This window comes from Bison bison, unplaced genomic scaffold (genome assembly GCF_000754665.1).
Source record: "Bison bison bison isolate TAMUID 2011002044 unplaced genomic scaffold, Bison_UMD1.0 scf7180017864519, whole genome shotgun sequence".
NCBI lineage: Eukaryota > Metazoa > Chordata > Mammalia > Artiodactyla > Bovidae > Bison > Bison bison.
The window spans coordinates 1544261-1556795 of record NW_011495072.1 but is presented as its reverse complement, the minus strand read 5'-3'; the positions used below and the strand labels follow the sequence as shown (position 1 = coordinate 1556795).

The 12535-nt window shown below is 56.4% G+C and overlaps 1 protein-coding gene across 1 annotated transcript in view; it reads right to left on the bottom strand.

Annotated features, from left to right (window-relative positions):
* Positions 1-12535, bottom strand: part of ADAMTS2 (ADAM metallopeptidase with thrombospondin type 1 motif, 2) — a gene marked incomplete at its 5' end in the record, with an annotated part of 244363 nt that overhangs the window by 16567 nt on the left and 215261 nt on the right. Inside the window, 6 exons of the mRNA XM_010831012.1 lie at positions 1861-2027; positions 3918-3998; positions 5241-5364; positions 8207-8340; positions 9508-9683; positions 12240-12385. Of these exons, the coding sequence (XP_010829314.1) occupies positions 1861-2027; positions 3918-3998; positions 5241-5364; positions 8207-8340; positions 9508-9683; positions 12240-12385 (828 nt within the window). The remainder of the gene's footprint in view (positions 1-1860; positions 2028-3917; positions 3999-5240; positions 5365-8206; positions 8341-9507; positions 9684-12239; positions 12386-12535) is intronic.

Sequence of the window (12535 nt, the reverse complement as noted above, 5' to 3'; positions counted from 1 at the left end):
GAGCCTGGTAGGCTGCAGTTCATAGAGTCGCTAAGAGTCGGACACGACTAAGCGACTTCACTTTCACTTTTCACTTTCATGCATTGGAGAAGGAAATGTCAACCCACTCCAGTGTTCTTGCCTGGAGAATCCCAGGGATGGCGGAGCCTGGTGGGCTCCCGTCTCTGGGGTCGCACAGAGTTGGACACGACTGAAGCGACTTAGCAGCAGCAGCAGCATCAAATATATATATATTTCTTGTGGCGATGTATGTATAATAATTTCTTACTATATTACTTGTCCTCATACTGTAACTCACTGCTAATGTAATAAACTTCCTATTTCTTGCTTACTAAATGTGCTCTGTATTTGCTGCTCAGTCATGTCTGACTCTTTGTGACCCCATGGACTGTAGCCCACCAGGCTCCTCTGTCCATGGGATTCTCCAGGCAAGAATACTGGAGTGGGCTGCAATGCCTTCCTCCAGGGGATCTTCCCAACTCAGGAATCAAACCCAGGTCTCCTGCATTGCATGTGGATTCTTTACCATCTGAACCACCAGGGAAGCTCAAGAACCTGGAGTGGGTAGCCTATCCCTTCTCCAGGGGATCTTCCAGACCCAGGAATTGAACTGAGGTCTCCTGCATTGCAGGCAGATTCTCTATAGTCTGAGCCACCAGGGAAGCCTAGGGTGGTTATTTTGCCAGTGAATCCTCTGAACCTGAAACCAAAAGTAAGTCTCAGCAGGACATAACTCTTTTAGCAGAACAATTATTATTACTTTTATCATGGTGATCACTGACCAAGTGGTCTTTGATTTTATTATGTAGTTGCCTTTTTGCTCTTTATCTTTAATTGAGGTATGTACATTGTTTTTCAGGCCTAAGGCTATCACACATTTCACAGACCACAGGATAGTATCTCATGTGCTCTGGGAAACAAACGCATCCGCATGCCTTGCATGACTATGATATTCCCTTTACTGTCGCTGCCTGGAACCTAACCTACCTATTTCTCCTGAGGTGTGTCTGTCCCAGTTTGGAGATTAGAAATACTTTCAGTAGGTGAATTTACCAACACAGAAACAGCAGGACTGAGGCCCGACTGTATGTGCACTGACAAAGGCAGGGCAGCAGAGGCATCTCTGGGGACGGAAGTGCATGCGGGCGGGGTGAGCAGAGCATGATGCGCGTGAACACCCCAGCCCCCAGCTGCACACCCTGGTGTGGGGCGCTGAGCCCCAGCACGGTGTGCTCACCTTCAGAGAGGGGCAAAAGGCACATGAGCCTTATCTGTAGTGTTTTAATTTCTTTTTACTGACAAAACATATTGCATATGCAATTGAAATTAATTTTTAAAAAGTAAATTAGGAAATCCAACCCTCTCTGTGTTCCTATCACCAGGAGCAGCCTGTGGTCCTGGACTCAGGGGACCCGGGGTCCAGTGCTGCTCAGAGACAAAGGCTTAGTGTGACTTGGGTCTCGCAGTCCAATTTCCTGCAGCCCCATCGGTCACCCCCAGGGAGCTTCAGGGTTTGAATGCAGTAGCAGACAAGAATAAGCATGATGAGAGGTGGCCGTGAATGTCGCCCAGAGTTGTTTGTGGAGGGGAAGCCTAAATGCTTACAGGGGATTTTGTCTCTGGTCGCCCAGGGACAGGGCAAGGAGCCAGACCGGTGGCTCCATGCGTGCTCCTCACTCTGACACAGAGACGGAGGTCCTCAGCTCAAAGGTCAGGCCGGAGGGGCCGTGCAGAACATGGCCTGAAGGCTGCAGGGAGGCGCAGGGCTCCCAGGCACCGCCCGACCCCTTCCCCAGCAGCCACCTGCCTCACCCGCCTCACGCTGCAAGAGGCGGCGGGCCTGGCCCCTGTCTGACTTACCAGCACAGTGATGGTTCCGTGGAGGGGGCCCATGGTCTGCAGCGTCTCCCGGCCGTCCTCATCCCGGTACTCCCACTCCACGCCCATGGCGATGAAGGTCTTGGAGTTGGGATCCACGTCATTCTCCTCATTTAAAATGAACTTGCCTGTCTCCAGGTTTTTGACGGCTGAACGATAAAAGACAGAAGGATGGGAGACAGCCACGATCACCCGGGGGCAGAAGTGTGGGAGGTCATCAGGGTTCACTAGTTTGAACAGGTTGGGGGAATTGTGGGGAGCAGAGCCCCTTTTCTTCCTTCAGTCCCACTGACAACCCAAGCCACCTTGGGAACCTGCCTTGTCCTTTGTCTCTGCACTGGACCTAAGTTTCCCTCCAACCCGCCCTCCTGCCGGGTCTGGGGCCCTTTTCTGGATCTGCCTCTCAGGCCCTGGAGGAGAGGCTCCATGGTAGGGACTACAGTCTACTTGGAGCACTCAGGGGGCTCTCAGGGCCACTGCCCTCCCTGACCCAGCTCCCTGGGTGAGGGGTACCTGCTGGACACCAGGGCTTCCTGCCCTGGGGTGAGCATGCGTCCCACACACACCCTCCCACCCTGTTGATAACTATGGCTCAGCCTGGTACCCCACCAGTCCCCTACATCCCAAAGAGGCCTGACCTGACTTGGGGACCACCCAGCCTACTGCTGCTGCTGCTGCCGCTTCAGTCGTGTCCGACTCAGTGCGATCCCAGAGACGGCAGCCCACCAGGCTCCCCCGTCCCTGGGATTCTCCAGGCAAGAACACTGGAGTGGGTTGCCATTTCCTTCTCCAATGCATGAAAGTGAAAAGTGAAAGTGAAGTCGCTCAGTCGTGTCCGACTCTTCGCGACCCCATGGACTGCAGCCCACCAGGCTCCTCCGTCCATGGGGTTTTCCAGGCGAGTATTGGAGTGGGGTGCCATTGCCTTCTCCAGACCCAGCCTACTATGCAACCACAAAGAATGTCCAGGAGATGAGAATCCGCTGGCATAAAGCCCCACACTTGCCAGAGTGTGGAAAGCGGCTCCTGGGGGGCTGCTGGAAGATTTTAGCAGGGAGGCCACAGACTGGGCACAAAAATCACGGGATAACAGTGAGAAAACCGTTCCCTGCACAAGTTTCCTAGACTCCCTTGAGAGCCGTGGTAAGTGCCAGGAGGTCCCCGGCTTGCCACTAACCCTCCCTCCTTGTTTGCAGGGATAGCCCTGGGCAGGAAGCAATGTTTAGGTAGAAGTGTCTTTTTTTAAGGGATTGACTTTTATATTTGCCTCCTACTTAAGACAAGGAGTACTGGCTGTCCATGTTGGGACAGCAACATAAAAGTCTCCTCTAAAAATAAGGAAGAAAGAAGCATCTGCATTTTAAAAAGAGTGGTGTTTGCTCACATCAGTGGAGGTGCTAGATGCCCGCAGTCATGGAACCCCTGACCCCTCCAGGGCACAGGGAAGAAGATGGGACCCAAACTAGGAGAAAGGACTTATGTGGGGTCCCCTCACTGACCCCCAGCATCACTTCCTACTTTGGTCCTGCAACTTGGGGGCGTGTGGATGAGTGAACCCCTGTGAGGGGTTCCAGGCAGCCTGCAGGAGCACAGTGCCACAGGGGCTGCCATGTGAGAAGGGGCATCCCGAGTTGTCAGAACATCCAAATTTCCAAGAGATGCCAGGCATCTCTATTCCAAAAGAACCGCTTGAATTTAAAATGAAACTAAATGAAAATATGCAAACGCACCATGGGAGCCCATCTACCAGCTGGCCTCGGCACCCACTGCTTGTGGAACTTGCTGACTTCCAGTGAGCGAGGGGCTTCCCCTTCGACTTTGAGTGGGAGGTATGGCATGTCTTAGACACATGTCCCTCCAAAACTGCTGTGAGGGAAGACTTCTCCATTGGGAAAGTACTAAAGGAGAGACCCACCCATCAGCTGGGCCAAGCCAGGGGCAGAGGAGATAGGGTTGCAGCCCATGCCTCCCAGTCAGGCCCCCGACCCCCAGAAGAGTCAGGCTGTGGAGCCACTGCGCTGTCTGGCTCTGGCACTCACCCAGGTGATGGCTGGTGGTGTCTGCTTCCTGGATTAGCAGGTGTCTGGCTCCTGCCGGGATCTCAAACATCTTGATGTAACCTTGGTTGGGATATGGGGAGACAAAGCCAAAAGAGAAGGGAGTCGCTGTCAAATGCGGACAATGTGAGGAGGGCCTTGCCCTCCATGGTGGTTCCAGAGGCCCAGTGTTTGATGGGCTCTGACTGCCCACTGAGAGAGCGGCCCATGGGAAAGCTAGTATATCCCAGACAGCAACAGCCCTCCGGCTCATTTTCAAATCCCGGCGCTTCTTCAACCTCTTCCATTGAAAACTTGGTGGGTGTCCTCACGAGTAGCCCCGGAGTCATGCCCCGCATGGAGCTAAGATGCCACAACCAAGAGAGAGGCTTTCAGCAAACTGCTCGGTCTCCCTGGACCTCAGCAGCTTAATCCCTAAACAAAAGACAGCCTGCTCACATGGGACTGTGCAGCAGCCAGCTGGCAGCAGCCCAGCACCAGCTCTGAGTGGAGTGTGGCAGGTTTGCTCCAGGCCCTTCTTCCAAAAGAGTTGAGCCAAAGTGCCTGCGTGCCTGCGTGTATGCTCAGTCACTCAGTCTTGTGCAACCCTGTGTGACCCCATGGACTGTATAGCCCACCAGGCTCCTCTGTCCCTGGGGTTTCTCCAGGCCAAAATACTGGAGTGGGTTGCCAAGCCCTTCTCCGGGGGATCTTCGTGACCCAGGGATGGAACGCTCATCTCCTGCGTCTTCTGCATTGGCAGGTAGCTTCTTTACCAGTGAGGACCCGGGAAGCCCACCAAAGTGGCTTCTCCCCATTTCAGTCAGAGGCAGAGCAGTCAGCTGCCACAGGCCCACCCAGAGCCCCGAAGCCAGGTGGAGGGACCACTCTGGAAGGAGGTTCATCCAGAGGGCTGTTTTCCCAGAGCCCACCTTGGCCAGGGACCCCAAGTTCCCCAGCCCCAAATTTCCTGTGGCCCTGTTGGGACAGGCCTACGTTTCCCTAGGCCACAGGCTGCACTGGCTAGCTCGTCAAAGGTCCCACCCACAGGTGCCTGGGGGCGGCAGTGGTGGGGCAGACAGCAAGGGAGGCCAGTGGTGGCTAGAAAGCCTTGGAGAGCTGGGGAGGGAGCCCTCAAATAAAGGCACTGAAGACTCACCTTGTGCACCCCACACCCTGGCATCTCCCTGTCCCCACCCAGCCTGGGGCCTGACACAACGACCCCTAAAGTTGCCTCTCCACCTCACCCTCCCAGACTTAGAGCCCCTCTTCCCAGACAGCCCCCGGCTTGGGCCTCTGGGCAGGGGGAGGGAGGGGTGCACTCACCAAGCTTCTTGGGCGAGCGCGAGAATGTGCCCTTGACCACCTTGCAGTGGGAGTTGTCCCCTCCGCACACACCACACTTGTCCTCCTGCTTGCTGGAGCCGATCACCCCGTCACAGCCCACCTTCTGCAGAGGGATGGGGGAAATGCGGTGCCCGCTGAGACCCTACTCCCCACTGGGCCCTGGCGCCTGCTCCCTCGGCAGCCTGAAGCAGAGGAAGGAGAGGGGGCTTCGGAGCAAGAAAGAGCCTGTGTGCCCACTGCAGGGAGGGCGCAAAGTGGCCCAGATGGCGTGTGCAGGCTCTCTCACCCCACATTTTGTACATAATGACCATGTAACAGCTGAGCACATTTGTGGCCTTGCGCATGCGCATCACGAGGTGCTTGCTTAGCCGCGAGTTACTTGCGCTGTAGGGATATGTGAGCTCCACGTAAAAAGGGGCGGCGTGACTGCTGCCTCACGGCTGTGTCCCTTGGGTCAGCCACGAGAGGAGAGAACACAGCGTGAATACTGCTACAGCTGCTGCGTCAGCCAGGAGAGACGCTGTGTGCAGTTGTGTTATGTTACGTCTGCTGCTATGGCTGCCATGTCAGCCAGGAGAGAATAAATGTGTCTGCAGTTCCAGCGGCTCCTCGAGTCTCCGTCCAGCCTCTTAGCTCGTGCCTTGCCTACCCTGGTTTCAGCGAATGGTGTGGACAGTGTGAACAGCATGACAATTGGCATCATGAACGGGATTAGCAAGACACCCACCCAAGGACCAGCCTTTTCCCTGCTCACTCATCCACTCATCTGGACACTGTAACCTGTAGCGGACTCTGCACAGCCTAGTGTGAGAGTCGCTCAGTCCTGTCTGACTCTTTGTGGCCCCATTGACGATACAGTCCATGGAACTCTCCAGGCCCGAATACTGGAGTGGGTAGCCTTTCCCTTCTCCAGGGGATCTTCCCAGCCCAGGAATAGAACCCAGGTCTCCCACATTGCAGGCGGATTCTTTACCAGCTGAGCCACCAGGGAAGCCCAAGAATACTGGAGTGGGCAGCCTATCCCTTCTCCAGTGGATCTTCCTGACCCAGGAATTGAACCGGGGTCTCCTGCATTGCAGGTGGATCCTTTACCAGCTGAACTACCAGGCCTTAGTCCCGAAGCTGCCCTGGCATAGCACACTAGCGTCCTCGTGAACATGAATCAGACGTGGCCTCTGCCTGTGTCCCCGGCGTCCACGCAGCGGCCCTCTGGGGCTCCCCACAGAGCTTCGGCCTGCAGGTCCCTCCCTCACACTGCTCCCAGGAATGGTGCCCTCTCAGTCTGTCTCGGGGCGTGTGGGCGGGACACAAGAGCTGGTAGGACCGCTTCTGCCTTCATTCTCTCGATGAATCCTCTCAACACTGTCCACCCTAGTATTAAAACTCGTTCCACACAGAGCAGGGATGTTTCCTTGCCCGAGGCCACCTGGTGGAGGCAGTAACACATTCCGGTTCTTTTGCTCGCTACAGCCCTGCGACAGCACACCATTCCCAGCCGCAGAGCTCTGTGTGGAGCAGACCCGGGGTGTGAGCACACTGCCTGAGGCCACGTTCACACCCATGCCCACACTCAGCAGGGAAGACAGCCTCTCCTCTAGCTGCTCTGCTCCCTGCCTGTTCTAGCATGCGCCGCAGCTTCAGGTTTCCCTCTTTGCCCTGGCTGCCAGGAAGCCCAGAGCCAGTTCACTCCTCAAGATCCTCCTCTCACCACCTCTTGTGAGACTGCTTCCTTTCCCTTTTCTCTTTGATTTCTGCCTTTTGTCTTACAAAGACCTTTGAGGGCTGGGTCTCCAGACTACGAAGGGGCTACAGAGCCAGTTTCTGGCCATGCAGTCTTAGAGAATTATTCAAACTGGCCAACCCCAAGCTGTTTATTCTGCCTGCCTCCCCTTTCCCACTATGGAAACCCCAATAAAAGCTCTGGCCCAGACTTTCCCCTGCTCCTTCTGCTCCTAACTGAACCTGGTGCACAGCACAGCATGCTCTTCCCTCAGGAAATGAAAGTAATACGCTCTTCTTTAATGACAAGTGACTTTTCTGTGTCATCATTCAGTCACCTCCTCCCTCAATTAAAATCCCACAATTACGGAAGAGACATTGCTATCTTTGTTTTCAAGTATTAATACTTGGTTGCGTGTTTGGAGGTGAGCAGACTACGTGGCTTGCCCTCCCTGCTGGCTACAATCCTACTGAAACACGTGTGGAGAGAATCCCTGTGCTCTCCTCCCACGACGCCACACCCCTCTTCTCTGTTCTTCCAGCCTCTTCCACCCCCTCCAGGGGACTGCCGCAGGCTCTCTGCCAGAGATAGCCTGAGGATGCTCACTTCTCAGGAAGGTGAGACGGGAGTCAGCCTCGTCAACACTGCAGTCTGCCACATTTATAGAAGCTGCAGAGGCTCCCTGCTCTTTCTAGAAAAGGGGGCAGGTCTGCACTCACGTCGCTAATAACATGCTGAGTGTGCCCTGTAGCTGTCTCCTGTGACACCCAAAGACAGTACAGTAACAAAACACAGCATTTCAACAAAGAACCAAGCCGACAAGAACCACAGTGGGCTCCCCTGAGCAAGAGTAAGCTGTCCAGTGCCCAGCGGAGTGCAAGGACACAGTGGTGCTTCACAAGGGGGTCCCCAGGACCTAGTGTGTCCGGGCTACCTGTGGCGCTGGTGAAACTCATGTTCTGGGCCACGGCCTCGTCCTACACAAGCAGAATTTCTGAGGTGGGGCCCTGAGCTCCTCAGGGGGCTCCTCAGACTCAAGTCTGAGAACCCCTGTCATGGAGGAGGACAGCAGGGAGTAGGGGCTGGGAACCAACATTTTCTGACAGCCTGCCCTGATCGAGGTGCGGTTTGCAGTACTTTGCATGCTTAACCTCAGCAAGTCTTCCCGAAGCCCCAGAAAGCCGAGGCCCTGAGCCATCGCTGCCCCTGCTCCTGGGGCACTCACCCTGCAGTCCCCACGCACGCAGAGGCTGAAGGCGTCCTTGTAGGAACAGCGTGTCCCGTCATGCACCATACGCTTCATGGACACCACCTCCCCAGTCTCCTTGGACTCACAGTAGAGATGACACCGCTCCTTGGCTGGAAGGGAAGCAGGGGGTGTTGGCTGGCTGGCCGCACCGCTCACTTTCTTGTAGTTTCCTCCCTAAGTTTGCTAAAGGGAAGCACCTCGCAAAGAAACTCCCACCCAGGAGCGTTTCCTTATGATTCACCTGCCCCCCGCCCCATGTCTGCCCTGGGTCAGGGGAGAAAGGGAGAGAGGAGTAACGACAGCAACCTGCTTCATGACCCTGTTGTACGGGACTTAGCTTCCCCCAGCTGAGCCAGGCTGCTGTGGATGCAGCCAGGTCTCGGATCGCTGGGGTCCTCCCTAGGGAACCCCATATTCAGGGGAAGGGCAGCTGGCTCTTTGCCAGCTCTCTACTTGAAGACCTTTTCCAGTCCACCTCTGTAACCCCAAATAAGATGCCCCTTGCTTCAGTCTCGGGTACCGGGCACCTTCCCTTCTCAGCATTTGTCTCAGAAGTCACTGAGACACCTCATCATTATTTGATTTTTTGCCAGACCACAGTCCCCCTCTTGGGGGCGGGGGGAAATCCCATCTGCTCTGGCACCTTCTCCTTGCATGCACACGTGGGGCTTGCAACAGGTGCTCAGCTGAGGTAACAGATACAGCAGAGCAGGCCGCAGACCCCGCCTCCCTCTGCTCGATGCCTGAAAAGAACGGAAACTGCGTGGGATCCAGTTGAAATACAAACACTCTCACGCCTGAAGCTACCAGACTTTTCAGTCCCAGCAGCCAACAAATGCCTTTTGGTGCTTAAACCAGTTCAAGTCACTTGGAACGGAGAGTTCTCACTGAAAGATGAGAGGTCAAAGGTAACCTGATTCCTTGGACAACTCTGGCCTGTCCCGGCCCTGCGGCTGAGCGGGGCTAATGGTGCAATGCCAGCCTTGTCCACCAGAGGGCAACTGCAGGCGCCTGGGGCCAGCTGGAGCTTCCCTCTCTGCTGCATCCTTGGCCAGGCTCAGTTCCCTGGCTTTTCTGGGACTGCAGTCCTGCCATGAGCCCCCAGCCCAGGGTGGGCTCTGTTGGCATGCCCATACAGAATCAGTGGCCCAGGGAGCCCTGACCCCTCCACCGAGTGCCCACACCCCTGGGGCTCACCGTCCCGGTGCTCGTGGGGCAGCCAGTGGCCCAGGGAGCCCTGGCCCCTCCACCGAGTGCCCGCTCCCCCTGGGGCTCACCGTCCCGGTGCTCGTGGGGCAGCCAGTGGTGTTGAGCGTCACCATGCTCGAAGTACAGGTCCCACTGCCGGCACTGCTCCTCGCGGAAGTCGGCCAGCACGTCAGGGCAGTCCTGCGAGTTGCAGAGCTGGAAATCGTAGGCGAGGCCCGAGCATGTGCGGCCCCCATTGGCTGGGCTGGAGGAGAAAGCAGAGAGGGCTTCCAATGGGGTGCCACCAGGAAGAGGCCAGCACTTAAGAGTGCCACCTGTGGGATCTGAGGGGATCCCTGAGCCTTGGGGGTGAGGGGGCAGCGCTGCTGAGTGAAGGAACCCAGCCCTGCCCTGTCCCAGAGCCTTGGCGCATCAGTACAGGAGAGGCTGGTAATCCTCCTGGGGGCCCCAAGGGGAGGGAGCAGCTACTCGGGCCCTGTGCACCCCGGGCCCCACCCCAGCTCCTGTAGCTATGGCTGTGAACCAGCAGTGATCTGTAACAGGGCCTGTAGAGTCTGCCACACCCCCGGCCATAAGCCCCAGGGTGGAGGAGCTGGGTGAGCCTTCCCTACATCTTCCCGACCTGGGCCTCACACACAGTGAGAACTCACAGTAAATCTGAAGTAGTGGAATCCTGCTACAGGTGTTCTCAACAAGTGTCAGGTACATCTCCAGGTTTCCTCCACCTCAAGAAAACTTGGGCTGTACATCTGTAATTTCCTTACTTTGCTGAGAATCTCACCAGTCCTAAAAGCACTAACTCCATGGGAAATGTGCTGGCTGGTGGCCAGCAAGTGCCCCTGGAAGTCAGGGTGCTGGAGCACGGCAGGCCAGCACCTTGGGAGGAGGGGGGGGGCTTCAGTGTTGCCATCTGCCAGGTGTGACAGAGCCAAGCAGAACCCAAGGCCCCACCTGAGTCTTGGGCAAAAGCCATGCTCTGCTGTGATGGGGGTGTACAGCATACAGCATTGCAGAATGGACGATGGAAGGGGCTGGCTTCCATGAGGCTCCTTGCACAGTGCCATGTTCTTGGGGGAAGTCAGTGGAAATAATGACCGCAGAAATTTGTGGAGTAAGAACCAAGAGGCTCAGTGTTTGAATGGGACCATGAAAGAAAGGGTGACTTTGAGATTTACATCATGGCCCCTGATGGGACAACAGACAAATGACAATAACAGCTTGGGCGTTACCAGGAAGGGGTGCAGGCCTGGGTGTGTAGGTATGGGAAGCCCAGGGCATCGGGCAGCAAGAAACAGCAGGAAGGGGCCAGCCTAGGCAGGAGACAGACATATTCAAACAGAAATCCGGGATAATCCCAAAAGAGAGTGTGAGTGGGAGAATACAGGGGAGGCCCGGGAAGAAGAGAAACTGGGGAGCTTGAGCTCATGCTGCAAGCTGCAGTTCTGCAATCACAAGAGTGGCAGGGCAAAGAACACAGAGGGAACTCAACCCAGGGGGCAGGGGCCCAGCGGGGAGCCTCAGAAGTCTTCATACTGGCCCCAGAATCCCAGGAAGAACTACTGAGCACAGGGAGCAGCAACTAAAGATTCGGCAGTGAGAGGCCCAGCCATTATCTCCAGGAGGACACACGAAAGGGGAGGCCCATGGAGTGGCCCCTGGAGTGTGGGGGCCTCCGGGCTCTGCTGGGCTCTGGAGGCTGGGTGCTGACGCAGGCCAGGCTGGCACGAGCAAACCACAGTCAGAGCTCTATGCGCATATCTGTGCTGTCTGATGGTCACTGATGTGGAGGGAACGGGGCGCTGGCCTGCACTGGGCAGGCCCGATACTGTTTGTGAACAGACGGGTTGGCAGGTGGTTCTGGCGGTTTTGTTCATGTTACTGCTGCCCTTCAACCCTTGCTGCCTAAGAAAGCTGGACCAGCCAGAGGGGGAAAAATATCCCTAAAGTGCACATGTGGGGAGGGACAGAAGATAGAGTACCTGCAACCTGCATGATCTCCCCTAGGGCCAGACCTGGGCTGAGTCCCCTGAGCCCCAAGAGCCTGGCAGCAGGCAGGCACCAGGAGGAGTCAGGGCCTGGTAAGGAGCGACGGGGAGGCCAGGCCAGATCTGCTCCTCTGACGGTGCATCCTGGACCGGAACCTGAAAGTCCTTGCCCAGCACCCTGTAGCCTCTGAGTTTCTAACTTCCTGTCTTGTCAATCTAAGTACGTGAGGCTCGAGTACTAGCCCCAGGGGCGCTCTGAGGATAGCACAGGGGCTGGGGCTTGCTTGGGAGGCTGGACAGGGCGCGTGGGTGGAGGTGGGAGCCTGGTGGGCCTTCAGACACCTCTCCAGGCTTTCCCCTTTTGGGCAGTTGGGCACGGGTGGCATGCCGCTTGACCTTGCCTCTTGCCTGATTGCAATCATTTGCTCTCCTGCTCAGGCTCTCAGCCTCCCAGGGCCTGAGAGAGCCCTTCTCTTTATCCCCACTGCCTCATCTCTGTTCCACCTTCTGTCTTGATGCCCTCAACCAGGAAGAGCAGAGCAGGTTGGGGTCCAGAGTAGGATGCAGGCCAGGAGGAAGGAGACCAGGTTTCCGAGTCTCCAGGGCTGGCTCTGCCCCCAGCAGACTGTGAGCCTTCCCCTTCCTAAGTCTCGGTCCCTCCCAGGGAGGATGAGAAGGGGCCAGACTTGCCTACTCTCACACCCTCTCCTGAACTGACATCTGGAGGAGCCTTGCAGGATAGGGTAGGCTAGCAAGGGCCCTTGGGGAGCACAGCTGCCACCCAGGAAGACTGGGAAACATCAGGGCAAACTCACTGTGGGTTGTCGCACTGACGGGTCCTGAACTTCACACCTGTGCCGCAGGTACGCGAGCAGGAGCCGAAGGGACTCCAGGCACCCCAGTTGCCATCTCGTTTGAGAATGTCAGGTGTCAGCCAGATGCAGTGTCCTTTAAAGCAGTGCTGAAAGACAGAAGGTCATATGCCCCCTACTCTTCAGCTTGCAGTGTCCATGATGAGTGCCCGGCCTTGGAGGTACAAGAAAGAAGGCCCTACTGACCCCTGGAAGCTCAGAATCTCTTTGGGAGGTGTGGTAAGGTGTTGGCCTGCCCA